Source organism: Paramisgurnus dabryanus, chromosome 12 (genome assembly GCF_030506205.2).
Source record: "Paramisgurnus dabryanus chromosome 12, PD_genome_1.1, whole genome shotgun sequence".
Classification (NCBI taxonomy): Eukaryota; Metazoa; Chordata; class Actinopteri; order Cypriniformes; family Cobitidae; genus Paramisgurnus; species Paramisgurnus dabryanus.
The window spans coordinates 1,868,576-1,884,511 of record NC_133348.1 but is presented as its reverse complement, the minus strand read 5'-3'; the positions used below and the strand labels follow the sequence as shown (position 1 = coordinate 1,884,511).

The 15,936-nt window shown below is 34.4% G+C and overlaps 2 protein-coding genes across 2 annotated transcripts in view; one reads left to right on the top strand and one right to left on the bottom strand.

Moving 5' to 3' along the window:
* The window catches only part of ncoa1 (nuclear receptor coactivator 1), a 62,570-nt gene extending 52,946 nt beyond the window's left edge, over window positions 1-9,624 (bottom strand). Inside the window, exon 1 of the mRNA XM_065256121.2 lies at window positions 9,145-9,624. The gene's annotated coding sequence lies outside the window, so the exon portion shown is untranslated. The remainder of the gene's footprint in view (window positions 1-9,144) is intronic.
* Window positions 9,625-10,665: 1,041 nt separating this feature from the next.
* On the top strand, window positions 10,666-15,117 carry rpl7l1 (ribosomal protein L7-like 1). Its single transcript, XM_065256120.2, has 6 exons — window positions 10,666-10,728; window positions 13,313-13,421; window positions 13,527-13,690; window positions 13,830-13,967; window positions 14,080-14,189; window positions 14,407-15,117. Exons 1-6 carry the CDS (start codon window positions 10,715-10,717, stop codon window positions 14,613-14,615), a joined length of 744 nt encoding a protein of 247 aa, XP_065112192.2. The 5' UTR covers window positions 10,666-10,714; the 3' UTR covers window positions 14,616-15,117.
* Window positions 15,118-15,936: the final 819 nt, after the last annotated feature.

The window sequence follows — 15,936 nt, the reverse complement described above, 5'->3', positions numbered from 1 at the left end:
AGTCCTATTGTGAGGAATACGAGTCTGCCGTTTTGACTGGCATTTTAATGCTTATTATGAGATCCAGGAAGACCGGCATCATTTGTGCAGTTAGGGGTTGCCATAATAGCTGACACAAACTAGAGCCCGACCGATAAAGGATTTTGAAGACCAATACCGATACAAATGTTTGTTGGTTTTAAAATCTGATATATTGGCCGATATTTTTTATTCTTTCTTATTTCAGAAACGCGCAACAAAACATTAACAGATTTCCCTAACATTAGTTATTTGTAGTTATTTATGAGTTTTAACTAAAATAATATGATAATGCATTTTATAAAGAAACTTGTTTCTTTTATGGTCACAACAGAACAGAGGAACATCAAAAATATATTAAAGTTCTGATAAATAAAATGTATAAAAATACAAACTTAAGATATGAAACGTAAAGGGCTTTGAACAAAAACACAAAAACAACAACAACCAAATAAAGTTACCAGTTTTAAAAGACTTGGTTCATAAAAATAACTTTGAATAGGACTGGAGACAAATTCTGTTAAGTTCTGATAAATAACAACAACAGCAAAATATAAAAAGACGCCTAAATCTGGACCCCACCAGCAGCTACTGGTTCAGAGCGCTCTGTCAAAAACACCAACAGTGAGGAAATCTAATGAAGGCTGTTTCGTCCAATTATTATTATTTTTAAATATTCATTTATCGGCCATTATGAATGCCGATACCGATAGTGTATGCCTATTAATGCCTAATATAATGCCGATATATCGGTCAGGCTCTAATACAAACACAGTAAATCTCTACAAAACATTTGTTTTAACTATAATACACGCACAAGAACTGAATGTGTGTGTGGCACACGTGCATCTATTTACTGTATCCATCCATCCATCCATCCATCCATCCAGTAAAACCTTTCATAGAAACTGACAGGGAACAATAAATACAATAATTAACATATTATGCTTTTAAAAATATGCTGATTTAGCTGGTTTATTTATTCTGCTACTATATATTATTACAAAAATGAGATTAAGGTACAGAATATATAGCCTACGACATAAACTGCTTATTAGTTAATGTTTATAATAGTTTGTGATGTGTTTGCACATACTTTTGTTATGTTTTAAATTGTTTAATTTTTTTTAAATAAGCAAATAATTTCATAAGCTTATGTCTTCTCTACTGCATAATAATATTTCCATAAAACTAAACAAAACTGAAAACATGTATTAGTAGGTTAATATGTTTATTATGGTTAGTTTAAATAACTTACAATGTGTTGAATGATAAGCAGAAGTTACTGCTGCTGTCGGATCGCGTGAAGCTTGATGTGTCACCATAAAAACTCAAACAAGGTGATTAAAAATTGCAGTTTAAAAAAACATCATACCAGAGGGACAGTTGTGACATTTTAAACCATCACCTGAAAATGTTAAAAACAAGAAGTCTCGGTATATTCCATGTATTAAACACTCGACTGACTGTACCACTGTAAAGATACCGGTATGTCTCTGTGCTTTTATATTTGCGCATTGAAGACTCGTCACCCCCAAGGAGCAACATGAAACAATTGAATATATCTTTATAAGATGTATAAGGACACTTCTTAATTTCATCCTCACAATGGATCATACATGAAATTATGACCATTATCATCATGGAAAACGCCGGTTCTGGTTCAGTGACAGTACGCGCCGGAAGTCGCGCCCATAATTTGGAATTAGCGCGTAGGAATACTGTGGATACAACTTTTAAATTAATCAATTGAGGACACGCTGTATAGCAATAATTTTTTCACATGCTTGCAGAGAATGGTTCACTAAACCTAAGTTACTGGGTTGTTCTTTTTCACATTTTCTAGGTTGATAGAAGCACTGGGGATGCAATTATAGCACTTAAACATGGAAAAGGTCTCTCTTTAATGATGTTTCGATAAGTGTTGCGTGTGAAATTTGCAACAAGACTACTAGAAATCATGTATTCAGGGTGGTATTTTTTTATTGTAAATAAGGTTGCTGTCTACAAGTAGCTAGCAATCACAAGATGTCTTTTCTTATGTAATAAAAAAAACATCGAAAAACATGAAGAACTCTATGTTGACTTTGCAAACTCTTGTGCGGCACTACTCATAAAACATTTAACAGAGCATTACAGGAACAGAGTAATAAAAAGGTAGAAGCAGTTGATTCATAACAACCGAATGAAAGCTAATGCTAAGTTTGGAAGAATCTCAAAAACGGAAAACAAGTGGCTTAAAAATAAAAACTAAAACTAAATATATATGTCTAGAGAAAAAGAGGGAATGATACAGGACAAGTATGTAAATACAGTCCGTAAATGCGGCCACAAAAATTCCTACAAAGCTTTCATTACACAGTGAACTACTATTATGCTCAAGTTTGTGACTCTGTATTAGTCACAAGAGACAGAAGACTTTTCTAAAAATCATAAGAATTTGAAATCAAGAGATCAAGGGCAGAATTAGATGTCAGGGGACAATTCAGGACATAGGAGACATTGAAATTGTGTTGCTTTTACTGCTAGACACTAATTTTTATAAGACCATACAACTCATCTCAGTCATTTCATTTCGTACATCAATGTTTCGGTGAATGAAAAATGCAAGATTTAAAAGTAAAGAGAGTAGATTTTAGTAAAAAAAAAACCTTTCCAGGCAAACGATATTTTTTTCTACATTATGAAACTGAGGTTGTCAATCACGAAAATTTTGCCTAACATCTGTTTTTGTGTTCCACTGAGGAAAGGCAGTTATATGGGTTTGGAACAACATGAGGGTGAGTAAATAATGAGAGAGGATTCATTTTTGGGTGAACCTTTCCTTTAACATCTGTGTATAGACTGAGACGACCTTCAGGAAACACTCAAAAATTCAACACACTAACCTCTGGAGAAACATAGCGAATTAGGACACAGAAGCAGATTTGACTAAATGTTTCCATGTGTATGCTCTGTTGATGGAAGAAGAGAGCTATTGATTTGGCATATACACACACAGAGCAACCACACTTCTCACTCAAAGGATGATTTGTGGAAAAAACTAATTAAATTTGCCTTCATTTATTATATTGGTATGTTAAATAAATTTTACCTACAGCAGGTGCAACATTCAGCATTCAACACCAATTAGACCAATTCAGCGCATGACCTAAAATATTTGACACCTCTACACTGATCTGTCATATTTAATAAAAGGCTTCTTTATTTTGCTTACTGTATAAGAACGAAAAAAACATCTCAAGTCTTTTATACTAGGCTCTATTTGTTTGAAGTGTCACAGACCAAAGTAAACCAAGATAGAGCTGATTCTACGCACAAAGAATAAATACAAAGTGTGCAAAAAATGTGTAAAGTCCTACCAGCAATTTTTTTTTAAAAGTTGCCAGCCATCCACAACATGTTTTCACAAAAGTTTAAAGAGCACCTATTTCATTGCTAAAAAGCAATGTTATATTGTGTATACTTTATATAGTGTTTTTTGGTATAACACAACGTGTTTGCATTGTTTGTAGTAAAAAACACATTATTTTCTAGGGATGCACCGAATATTCGGCCACCGAAAAAAGACTTTTATCACCGAAACAATACGGCCGAAATGTTGTGATGACGCAAACAGAAACTGCGACCTGCACGTGCTTGTCTGAAGCAACATGTGGATGTATTTAACCGCAAAAAGGCGCTAAAGTACGCACAGAGGCACATGCGGTTGTGTCCGGTCCAGACGTGATCATCACAGTGAGTACGCCCTTCAAAGATCAGAACTCTTGATGTGTAAACTTTAGAGAGAGTCGCGCAAATGTGTCTCATACTGTATAGTCCATTAACATACATGTGCCGATTCTGCCGAATAAATCAATGAAAAACAACGTAACGTTTTTATGCTGCGCTGTTTGGGATTCGCCTTCGTTCTCTGTGTGCGCGCGCGTTTAAGTGCCCTCAATAGTGCACACACGAGTGAGACGCAAACAAGAGAACGTAAAATCTTTCTGTTATTGACAGGGCACATATAAACAAAATTATCTCCAAAGTATTCTTTTTCTAATAAAAACATTTGTTTATGTCTTAAGTGTATGACTAGATTACAGTCATAAACCAGTCTCTGCTTATTTAAAGAGACAATAACCTCAATTAACCTACTTAAGTCTAACAAAGAGACAAATAGCTCTAAAAATAATAATATATTTAATTTATACAATAAAGACAGTGTTATGACTCATTTAATTCGATTTCTGTACCTAATGCTAATGTTAGCCCTTATTAATGTGCAGCTTTGTTCTTTTTTTATAAATGTTTGTAATTTCTTTATTTGTTATTAGATTTTCCCCACCCCCTTTTTGCTGATCTGAAAAATAATCCGATCCGTGCCTCAAAAACTGTAATGTGATCTGAACCGTGAGTTTTGTGATCTGTCACACACCCCTAGTAAAGTTAGTACACAGTGATAGCCATAAATGCATTTGTACTAATAATTGGCATAATAATTTATTTCTGTGTTTCGGTTTCGGTTTTTCGGCCTTGTTTTCCTCATTTTCGGAATGAGGAAAATGCATCCCTATTATTTTCCACATACCAAACATTATTGTAGCTCTAGGTTTCACTCTCTTCCTAAAACGCATGGATTTGAAAAGCTCTGTGTCCCTGATTGGCCAACTAATCTGTACGTTGTGATTGGCCTGAATACCTCGGACTTCTGCCGGAAACGTGACGCTCCTTACCATGTTTAAAAGATTCGGTTGCTAACATAAGTTAACTTACAGGCTGTAAGTCCGAAGCAGGAGGAATTATGATAAAGTCAGTCTTGTCTACATCACCAAACCCAGGAGGTAAACTGTTGCCTACAATCTGTGTGTTTGTTGTAGTCCAAGAAAAGAGATTTACGTTGAAGACGATAACTCGCTTCATTGTTTACTTTGGGGTTTGTACCTTTTGCATATTGTTAACATGTACTAATAAACACTTACACACCAAAGGAAATTTAAAAACGAATCGGACAATAGGTGGTTTTTACACTGAAAAAAATTATTCATTCAATTTACTCAATTTTTTTAGGTAAGTGGTTGCAATCAATTAATTTAAGCTACATTTAAACAAAAAATATTAGTAAAGTAAAGTAAAATAAAAAACTGTTGTTTAAATGTAGCTTAAATAAATTGATTGCAACCACTTTAAAAAAATTTAGTAAATTGAATGAATATTTTTTTTCAGTGGTGGTTTTTCACAATGCATACGTGAGTTGCACGGTGGACATAAAAATGTGTGTCTATAACACTAGAAAATTCAAGTGTGTCCTAATTTGTTGGTCAAAAAATAGTGAGAAAAAGCATTTATGTTTAGCTTAAAAAAAATACAATAATGGAAAAAGAAAAATGCAAAATATAAAAAGATGTTAACTTTCAAGCAGCTTTTGAACTTCTGCAACAGCTGCTCAATAATGGCTTAACTTCCCACAGCGGTCAATCCCTCCTGGATTTTGCGGTCACAACATCATAAATTAAACTAATTGAAAGTGCAATAATACGTCTACGTCAATACAGGGCTCCAGACTAACTTTTTTCACTAGGAGCACAGTGGCCCCCAACTGAAAATGTTCGGGGCGCAACCAGAAAATTTAGGGGCACACACCGTAAATCAACATGCTAACCAAATATTCACATTTCTACTAATTTCCACTGTATTACTAATAAATACTTGATGATAGATGCAGAAATTACAATGTGCTGTTTCAAATTCAGTGTCACATTTTATTGTGCACTTTTGGAAAAAAAGGTCAAATTTACTGGTTGCACATGTGCGACTGGATGTAAAATTCAGTGGCACAATCTCAAATTTTAGGGGCAAAATGCTACCATTTGGGGGCAGTCTGGAGCCCTGCAATACCAGTATTCACACGATTATATAATAAGTATTACAGATTATTACACATAAAAGTTTTTTTTCTGCCAGGTAATGGCAATTACACAATAACATGACAAGTACTAAAGGGTTTTTAATTTTCAGAACAAACAGTATCCTGAATTTTTGAGAAAGAGTGCAAATTTAGTGGTTTGTTTAAATCTGATAAAAGTTCTGTGAACTAGAAGCACTAAAAAGGCGTTTTCACATAAGGCATATGATAACACAACATGCTACCAGTCACATGGGTTCCAGGCTTGAAGCAAATTTTTGCTATACTGAGTCACTAGTTTACACATTCGATTTTAAACAAACTAACCTAACCTGATTAATTAATGCAGTACAGTATGCATCCTTATTTGTTGATTTAAGGGTGTGACTATTAAAACTCGTCTCTGTTGGTCACTACTAATCTCTTACCAAGAATAGGTATTGTATGAGGTGTGCACCTGAAACTTCACATGATTGTTAAAAAATGGCATAAAGAATGGCATAAAGCATGGCACACCAAATACAAAATAGGTGATAATGATCACTTTTTGTGCTATGACACTGTTCTGTATGTGTCTTTTATATCAGTTCTGTAATATTGTAATAGGAGCATATACAGGGCCTTCTTCACTTTTTTTATTGTGCAAACTGTTGATTCAATTATGAATCACAACAGGCCAGATTACAACTCTCAATAAAACTCTATTTACATCTTAATTTCATTTTAGGACAAACCAATGACCTTCCAGGATCAAAACCGACACGGCTGCAACATTTTTTTTTGTAAAAGCTGATGAATTTCAATGCGAGAGGGCAGAAAGAGTTGTCAAAAATCACAAGTTTGTGGCAGGCACTTTTCGTGAAGAAACTGATGTTTCACTCACACTAAGCTTGTTACAACTTCTGAACTTTAGGGGTGATACTGTCCCTCCCACCTCTGCTATATGTAAATACAACTCCTGAGGCAAGGAAAGCAGTTAGCAGATGCTACATTCGCAGAAACTGTTGCTCCGAACGTCCATGCAGAGGTGAAGCAGTGTTTGTCCATCTCGCACAGCTCTCCTGTGCTTTAAAAAATAACCCTCGGTTGTTGCTAAGGCCAGGCATGATCTGATAAGAAATGGGACACTGAGCCCTGGGTCCCCCTTCTCTCTCTCTCTCCTGCACAGGGTGGGTGTCTGTTATCTGGCTTGAGCCGAATTTCTTTCCTGTCTCTCTCGCTCGTTCATTTGCTAGCTGGCTCTGGTGCTCTCCCTACCCCCACACATTCTCACAGGCTGCTGCACAAGCTTTTTTCAAGCGAGATGTAGGTCAGCTCTCTGAACGACTGAGGAAACACAGCTGAGTGCTGCGGCAGAGAGACGCTCGTACCGACACGCAAGGAATAAATCATATTGCTGCTTTTTTGCCATGCCGTATTAAGGATTTTTCTACGGATCATTTATACACTTATTGAGCTGTGAAACGTGTAAACAAAATATTAAAGTGATTTCACCTTCGTTAAAAAGTAGCAGTGTGTTTAAGGCTTATGAACCTCGATGAGTAGCAGTGCAGCATCGTAATTTTAATCTGATGCATATGCATATAAATGTAAATTATGAATCGTCTTCTAAGGATTCAGGAAAAAGTAATTATGGATATTAAAATTAGCCTAATTTCACTGAGCAAGACTAGTTCATGTGTTATGACATATGCACGGCTAATTTCAATTTAATGCATATGTATAACAATGTACACAATACGCATAGATTGTCTGTTTTAAAATAAAAAAAATAAAAAAAACATGAATTTCAAAATTATTTTTTACTGCCTATGCAATGCGTTAAACTGGTTTTGATTAACCAATAACCAGATAAACGACTTCTACAACAGAATGTTATCACTTTATTACAATGAATTAAACCTATATATCAACCTTCATTGTAAGAAATCTGACTAACTTATCTGTAAAGACAAGTGCACATTTAATTGTAATTGAATGTAAATGTATAAAATGTACTCTGGCATTAAACATGTAAACAATAACTACTTAATCAGAATGTTAAATGGATAGTATCCCAAAAATGAAAACTCGAAGTTGGATTCCTTGAAATGGATTAATGGGATAAGTTCACAGAAAAAATAAAAATTATGTAATTTACTAACCCTCATGTTGTTTTAAACCTCTATGAGTTTCTTTATTGTTGTTGAATTAATAAAAATAATATATTTTGATAAATGATGGTTCCCACACAGTTGACGGTACTTTCATAGTAAGAAAACAAATAATACTATGGAACAAGTCAAAAAGTACTGTCAACTATGTGTTTATCATCATTTATATAAATATCTAATTTTGTGTTCAACATAATAAAGAAACTCATACAACTTTAGAACAACATGTGTGTGAGAAAATAACAGAATTTTTATTTTTGGGTTAACTACCCCTTTAACACTGCCATCAATCTATTTCAAGTAAATCCAACCTACATATCCTTTAACCGCCCCCATTGGATATATTTTGTTTTAGGTTATTTTTCAGGTACACAACTAATTTTTAAAGGACAGAAACGCACCCCTGTCAGGTTTGCATAAGGACCATGTTTATATGAATCTGCTACTATGCTGAAACGTGGAGGGGTGACAGTAAGCTGTGAATTCAGACCACATGCTTTGCATGTTTCCGAAAAAGTAAAGGATTTTCCAGTGGAAACGAAAATGCAAGGAAACAAACATGCCTTTAAACTGATCAGACTTTAAAATTAAATATTATAATTAAAAAAATAACAGTGCAATTATACAATTCAGTGTTCTAGTTAGTTTCTCAAGCTTTTATAGTGTTAGGAGGAATCTTGCTCTTACTAAGACCATTAAGTTTAAGTAAGTCAACGCACTTCCATTGCAGACCTGCCGTCGAGTCACATGAGTCGACGCTGTCAAACCAGAGATGTCAGTATTCATCACACTGAATCCTGTTGATTTCATGAACTTGCTATTCAACTCATGCACTAAAACAAATCAGCACCTCAAGCATCAAATCCAAATCATTTCCTCTCAATAATAGAAAAAATTAAGTTCGTCATTTTGACGACTGAGGAAACGATGTGCAACAGCCATGCCTTTTGCACCAGATTCAAAACAACATCACCGAGCACGGGACAATTATTTCTACACGCCTTTTCCTCTGTCTGAACTGACCTCTTCAGCTAACATCAACAAATACACAATAGCATACACACAGCGTGAATGCGTTACTGCTACCTGTTCAATCCAGATGCCTGTTGAACTTTAGGATGTCTGTAGAATTATGTTTGCAGGCTAATGCTGCCAGATGGGACGATTAGTTATGCATTCAGTCAGATGCAAACATTTTTGCAAGCCCAGTGCCCACGACTGAACTTGAATTTAAGCGATAAAGCAAAAAAAGCGCAGTTCATCTTAATCCGAGACAATAATTCCGTTATTGTGGTGTTCGTTGAATCTTCCAGTTGAGTGTAAGCTAAGCTAGCGAGGTTAACTTAGCGGGCTAATTTCAGGAGCTATTTTAAATCCAGGGCGCTGTTTTTTCTTCGTTAAACTCTGGTGTTTGCCTTTGCAAATGCACTCAGATGATGCTGAGGTATTTGCTTATTCCGTTGCGGGGCTGCAGTGCTGCTGTCATCTAAGTCAAATGGTCATTTGTGTGTTTAATTCTCGCGTTGATCTCTCCCCACCGCCATTTTCATCCTCGAGCTACACAAACAAACAGGAGGATCGCTCACGTCACGCAGAAGGTGCGCGACTGCGCTGATCTCTATGGCATGGCTGAGGGGGTTGCTTAGCGACGTATGATTTGAAGATCGATTGCTTGGTTGCGTATTGCGTGAACGCGCAACGACGGGGCCCATAAGCGCGCGGCCACTCACGGGGGCCCACCAGGGTAAACAATGAATGCTTTATTTTATTTATTTATTTGTATTTATGTTTTTTGGTTTGTTATACCAAATTTTGATATGTAATAATTGTCTTCTTTATTGATTATAATGTGATAAGTAAAATTCAACATCTTTGTTTTGATTTATGTCACTGCTACTTCACTGTAGTGTTTTTTTTTTTTAGCTTTTTTTAAGTATAAGGCCTTTATACCTTTGCATACATTTGTCCAACACTGTATTATTATGCAATAGTCAAGTTGTTTTTATTTGGGCTACCCACGTCAGTGGGAAATGGGAGAAAAGTCATGTTTATGAGGGGGTGGGGTTGACCAAGTTAAAAGTGAACATATATTTTGTTTGTCTTTGATAACCTGCTCTCTCACAGAATATATAACGATTTACCAGACACCAGAACAGGACAATAAATATTTAAAATGAACTGTATTTTAGGTTCAAATGTATAAATCACATCCTTAAAATATATTTTGCATGTTTTAGCATGTTTTTCTTTGGTATGTTTAAAAACAGTATCATCTTAATGTATTTTAACAAGAAATTGTTCTGTGCTTCATAAACAGGTTTAAAATCTGTATGCATCTATGATTCATGACCTGTCAATGCAGTCAGAGCAGAAGATAGCAGTGGCATTACAGAAAAGACTGCTGATTAACTGACAGACACCTTTAAGGAAAACCAGAAAAATTCCAGGTGAGAGGAAAGCATGCTATTATCGTCATAATATTATTTTGTTAATTTATCGAGTATATGTGAATTGCATTGCTGTAAAATTGTCACATGGTAGTAAACGTGAGTTTGAAACAGAACTGCAATAAATACTCCGAAGCGTTAGGCGGCAGTATTACACAAAACGAATTACAACGTCATCAGTGTGCGACCGGACACTTAAAACAAACGCGATGGCTGAAACTGGGTACGTATTCGACTATACTAACGAATCTAAGATCATCTACCACAAATAACAAACTATGTTAGCATATTTTCCATTTATTATGATCTGCCGCATGTTAATATTTTTTTAGTATAATTATTTTGGTTGTTTATGCAGTTTGAACCCAAGTACTTTGGGATTCGTTAAAGCTGGTTCTCACATGGGACATATGTCCAGCAGAGTCTATGATCATGATGCAGATAATTCTGATTGTACTGTTATTAGCAAGTGCTGAAATTAAATGTATAGTTTTAGAAAATTATTAAGTGACTACAGTTATGGCCTGGTTATTGTAGTAATGCCACATCATATGTAGTAGCATTTTAATTTGACATTTCTGAGGACGGGGTTTGCATGGTAACAGCTGACACTGCTGATAAACAACATGTTGGAGCTGGGGCTAATTTAGTTTTTGTTTTATAAATTAGATTAATATTTTACTTTTTATTATATACTACTCATAGTGACAATTTTATCGGAAGTTATTTACTGTTTGTGGAATGACTGGATTTAAGCTGCCAGTGAAAAGTGGATGTAACGTTAATCATAAAATGTGCTAGCGTCACAGTGATTTTTTTTTAGCTTATATATACTACATGTCTTCATATTACTTGAAAATAGCACGTTATTTTGTTAAAAGGTTATTTGTTTAAAATACTTGACTTGAATAGTTGTAATTGTACGTTCCTGTAGGTCAGTTGCGTTAGCAACTCAGGTAACGTAGTTCGATTGATTCTAGGTAACGCACATAATAAAATGTGACCCTGCCTTTAAAATCCAACTCAAATATTGATTTCACTCAAATTTCACATAAGATCAAGGTTATATTTTTTATAGAATCTTTTTTACCTTATGTATGAAACATTACCCCACAAAAATATGTACGTGTTCCTGTCACAGTATACCTTAAAAAGTCACTTTAAATAAAAGCGTGTGCCAAATGTGTAAATGTAAATTTACTTATTTCAATGCTAAATTAGAATTTACTAGTTTATTTAATAAGCACCAATAAACATTAAACCATTGTGCTATAAAAAAAAACAAATACAAAGACATTAAAGGTCATATAAAACATGTTTTTTCTTATCTCATGTTAATCTTGGGTACCTATAAAGAGTAGTTCTGCATCCTTCATATCTTCAAAAAGTGTTTTGTTTTTTCAGATTTATAAAAAATCATCTCTACCGATAGTTTCCGAGAGCGAGTCAAGAGCAAGCAACACACACAAACCAACCCACTATCTCTGGATAACTTATGATTCACTAAATGTCCGTGTTGTTAACTTTATATGCACTTGCGCACCAATTTCCAACAAAACACAGACATTTGAAGCAGTTTTACTTACTGCCTGCGACTCATGACCCGCATGGGAATGCCCTATTTTAACGAAATCCAAACACACACACGACTCCACTGCTAACCCGGATAAACAAATTATATATACTTTTTCCATATTACTGGGTAGTTTTGGAAGTTGAACAAGCTTAAATTTCCCTCAACAACTTCGGTAACTGTCATGATTATCCTGTAACAATAGCTTCTTTTCGGTTAATTATTGCCCCAGAAATAATGGCGATAGTCGATAAAATTGTCTTTTTAAGACCATTTTATGCCACTGATTATATATGACTATGGCATAATAATGCAAGTACATCCTTTCTTAGAACACAACTTTACATTTTAGAATATTAAGATAACATATGAAATTGCAATGTAAAAAAAAACGCATTCTAATTATTTAAAACATAAATCAATATAATAAAATATGCATTTCAATTTTACACAACTAATACTCATTGTTCAGTATAAACCCCCAGCTTCACAGGGTTAATTGCTTTAGACAAGTGTTACTCTCATTGCATCTTTATGCTTTTATGCGCCATCACGTGTATGTATTCACCAGAAAAACACGAAACGTCAGCTTGAGTGGCTTTCTCTTCGCCTGTCACATTGTGTGCGTGCACATGTGCGCACATGTGGACCCTGAGCTGCATGGCAACTTTACTGAGACAGACATCAGACAGAAATGACAGAGGCAATCGCGGCCGGCTAAAATGTTAAATGACATTCATTTTTATGCAAAGGAACACACATGTAAACACTATATTAATATATCACATCTCCAAAAACTATCGAGATCACGTTCACCTATAGTACGATAAGTCAATATAGTCATTAATGGACAGGCCTAATCGTGTCAGCTTTTGGTTGGTGTGTGTGTGCTATTTCGGTTAAAGTGCCTATAGGAGAGTATTTGGCCAAGAAATACTCCGTCACACGTTCGATTACTTTTTTTGAACCTTTGCCAGTGCCCTTTAATAAAATTAATGAAACAAGTTGCAACATTATTTTTTTTTTATTTGTGTTGATTAAAATGACACATTAATGAAGAAAATCTTTGGATTAGTTTTAAAATAATGTAGAGAAGTGACTGCTAGGAAACCAATAGACAGCATTTTTTATTTTTAGAAGGTAATTTTTTGCATTAACATATGATCAATGATTTTATCAATGCAATGAATAGGCTGATTTAAATACTAATTGTCTTTTGTCTTTTTTCATCAAGAAATGAGAAAGTTATCAAGCTTGTTCCTGAGAACCTTCTCAAGAAACGCAAAGCATATCAAGCCATCAAGGCAACTCAAGCTAAACAAGCATTAGAACAGAAAAGAAAAGTAAGAAATTAATTTATTTCATGAAATATGCTTCTATTAATTGTCTATTTTTCCGTTTTGGGATAATACAATTTCTTTCTTTAACATTGTCTTAAATTTATTTAGGTACAAAAGGGAATTCCTTTGAGGTTTAAGCGCTTGGAGGATTTTCTAAAACGCAGCAAGAGGAGATATCGAGATGAGTCCCGACTCGCAAGGCTTAGACAGAGACCCCCACCGGCCTTGCCGCCAGTTAAACACAGCCTGGCATTTGCAGTCCGCATCAAAGAGTAATTTCCAATTTTGCATAATTTTATTGACATTCAGATTTGTTTTCTGTTATTTATGATTTTGTTTAATACATTCGTAAAAAGTGTCACCCACTAGAAGGTTTTGTGTGGATTTAATCTTTGCTTATTGTACTTTTAGGATCAAAGGTGTGAGCCCCAAAGTGATGAAAGTTATTCAGATGCTGAGGTTGAGAAAAATCTTCAGTGGCACCTTTGTAAAAGTCAGCAAGACGTCTATAAAAATGCTCAAGACTGTGGAGCCTTACGTTGCATGGGGGTAAGAGATGGTGGGCTAAAGCATGTTAGCGCTTTCTCTTAGTTATGAAACATTTGAACAGCCTTCAGCTTTGGACACTCTTTCTAACTTCATGTATTAAATCTACTAATAGGTTTCCCAACTTGAAATCTGTCCGGGAGCTGATATTAAAAAGAGGGCAGGCAAAAATTAATAAGAAAAAGGTTCCTTTGACCGACAATACAGTTATTGAGCAGCATCTGGGTATGTATAATAATTATGGTAAAAAAAGTTTCAGTAAGTGACCTTTGTTTTGGTAACACAAAGCTTTAATTCTCAGACATTGTTCAATGACATGATGGTTGTCAGTAAAATCTTCACATGCATACAGAATATTTACGAACTCAAAAAAATGTTTTAATAAATTTGAATGTCACTGAAGTTTGTAGACTGATTGGTCGTATTTGGTTTATGTTCCAAGGAGAATATGGGATCATCTGTTTGGAGGATCTTATCCATGAAATCTTCTCTGCTGGAAAGAACTTCAGGGTCGTAAATAACTTCCTGTGGCCATTCCGTCTGTCAGTACCACGACATGCTGCTAGAGACCAAGTTGGATTAATGAAAGATGTTGGACAACCTGGACCCAGAGCTGAGGACATAAATTCAGTCATCAGGAAACTCAACTGATCTAATGGACATTTGGTTTGGACTTTCTTTGGCTGTCTTTCCTTAAAAACGGAGAGAATTGAGTCTGTTATTTTTGTGCTGTTTGAACTGAATGTTGAGGTTTCTTGTAAACCAGTATGTTCAAATGTTCAGAAAAAAAAACATATTTGAAAACTCATTGTGTAAATGTTGTTTTCTTTGTAAAAAGTATGTTATGCAATATTTTTATTAAATGAAAAATCCCAGTGTGTATTTGTTTGTAAAATGGTCACAGGTCTTCACATTGAGAACATAAAAATTTTGCATTTAGTAAAAAATAAGCATTCAGACTGTTCATGTACGGGAGATAGGTAGTGAAGACATGAAACCGTATCGATTAGACACAATTGAAAAATAATATGTAATTGGTTAGGTAATTTCACCAGTTGCATTAAAACAATTTTGTAAAATGGACTGCAAGATCAAACGCATAAATATACTGATTATAGATTTCTAATTCTATGAATAAATGATTTGTATAGTGTGTGTGTGTATGTATATATATATATATATATATAAATCATTTTCTTATTAGTAATTAATACAGGCCACTAATGTTTCAATAAAAGACACACTAAAATGAAAGAATTTACTATTTTTTTGTTGATAAAATTGGTTTAGACTGTGTAATTAGAAAATGTTGATTATACATTATACATGAAAACAGGACATCTTTAACCTGTTAACTGGCGCTGTTTACTTCACCTGAGTTTACTTCAATATTTTTCATGTAAATGTTAATCGATCACGACAAACTATATATTGTTGGAAAGGTTTAAGAATGTAGTTTTCATATTTCAAAACCTTTTAGTAGTAATAATAATGCTGTAACTGTCATTTATTCATTTGTGAGAAGAGTATGCAGCAATCCTCAGTTTTTTTTTTGTTGATAATTTTATGTATTAAAAATAATACTATATTGCATTTTTTTATTTATAACAAATAAATGTAAACTGCTATTTAAAAAAATAATATGTTCACCTCCAGACACTTCCATAAATTTTTTTTAAAGTGTCTTCTTTAAAACAAGACCAAAATTAGGCTTCTAGACCAAAAAAAATGCCAGAGTTGTATTAATTTGAAGGTGTACATCACCTTTTCACCACCACGCATGCGTGGTATAAAATCATACGAATCACAGTAAAATGAACAGATTTTATATTCAAAGCATTAAAAAAGATTAAATCCAATTTATGCCTAGATTTCTGTTGATAATACATAGGTTAATAATCTCAAAAAACATCGATTAAACAAATATGTAATATTTATCTCATCTAGTGAGCTTCGCGTGATTGGCGTAGAG

Coding starts and splice junctions, on each gene's coding strand:
- rpl7l1 (XM_065256120.2), top strand. Junction 13,422..13,526: donor CATTAGAACAGAAAAGAAAA/GTAAGAAATTAA, acceptor AAATTTATTTAG/GTACAAAAGGGAATTCCTTT. Junction 14,190..14,406: donor AGTTATTGAGCAGCATCTGG/GTATGTATAATA, acceptor TTATGTTCCAAG/GAGAATATGGGATCATCTGT.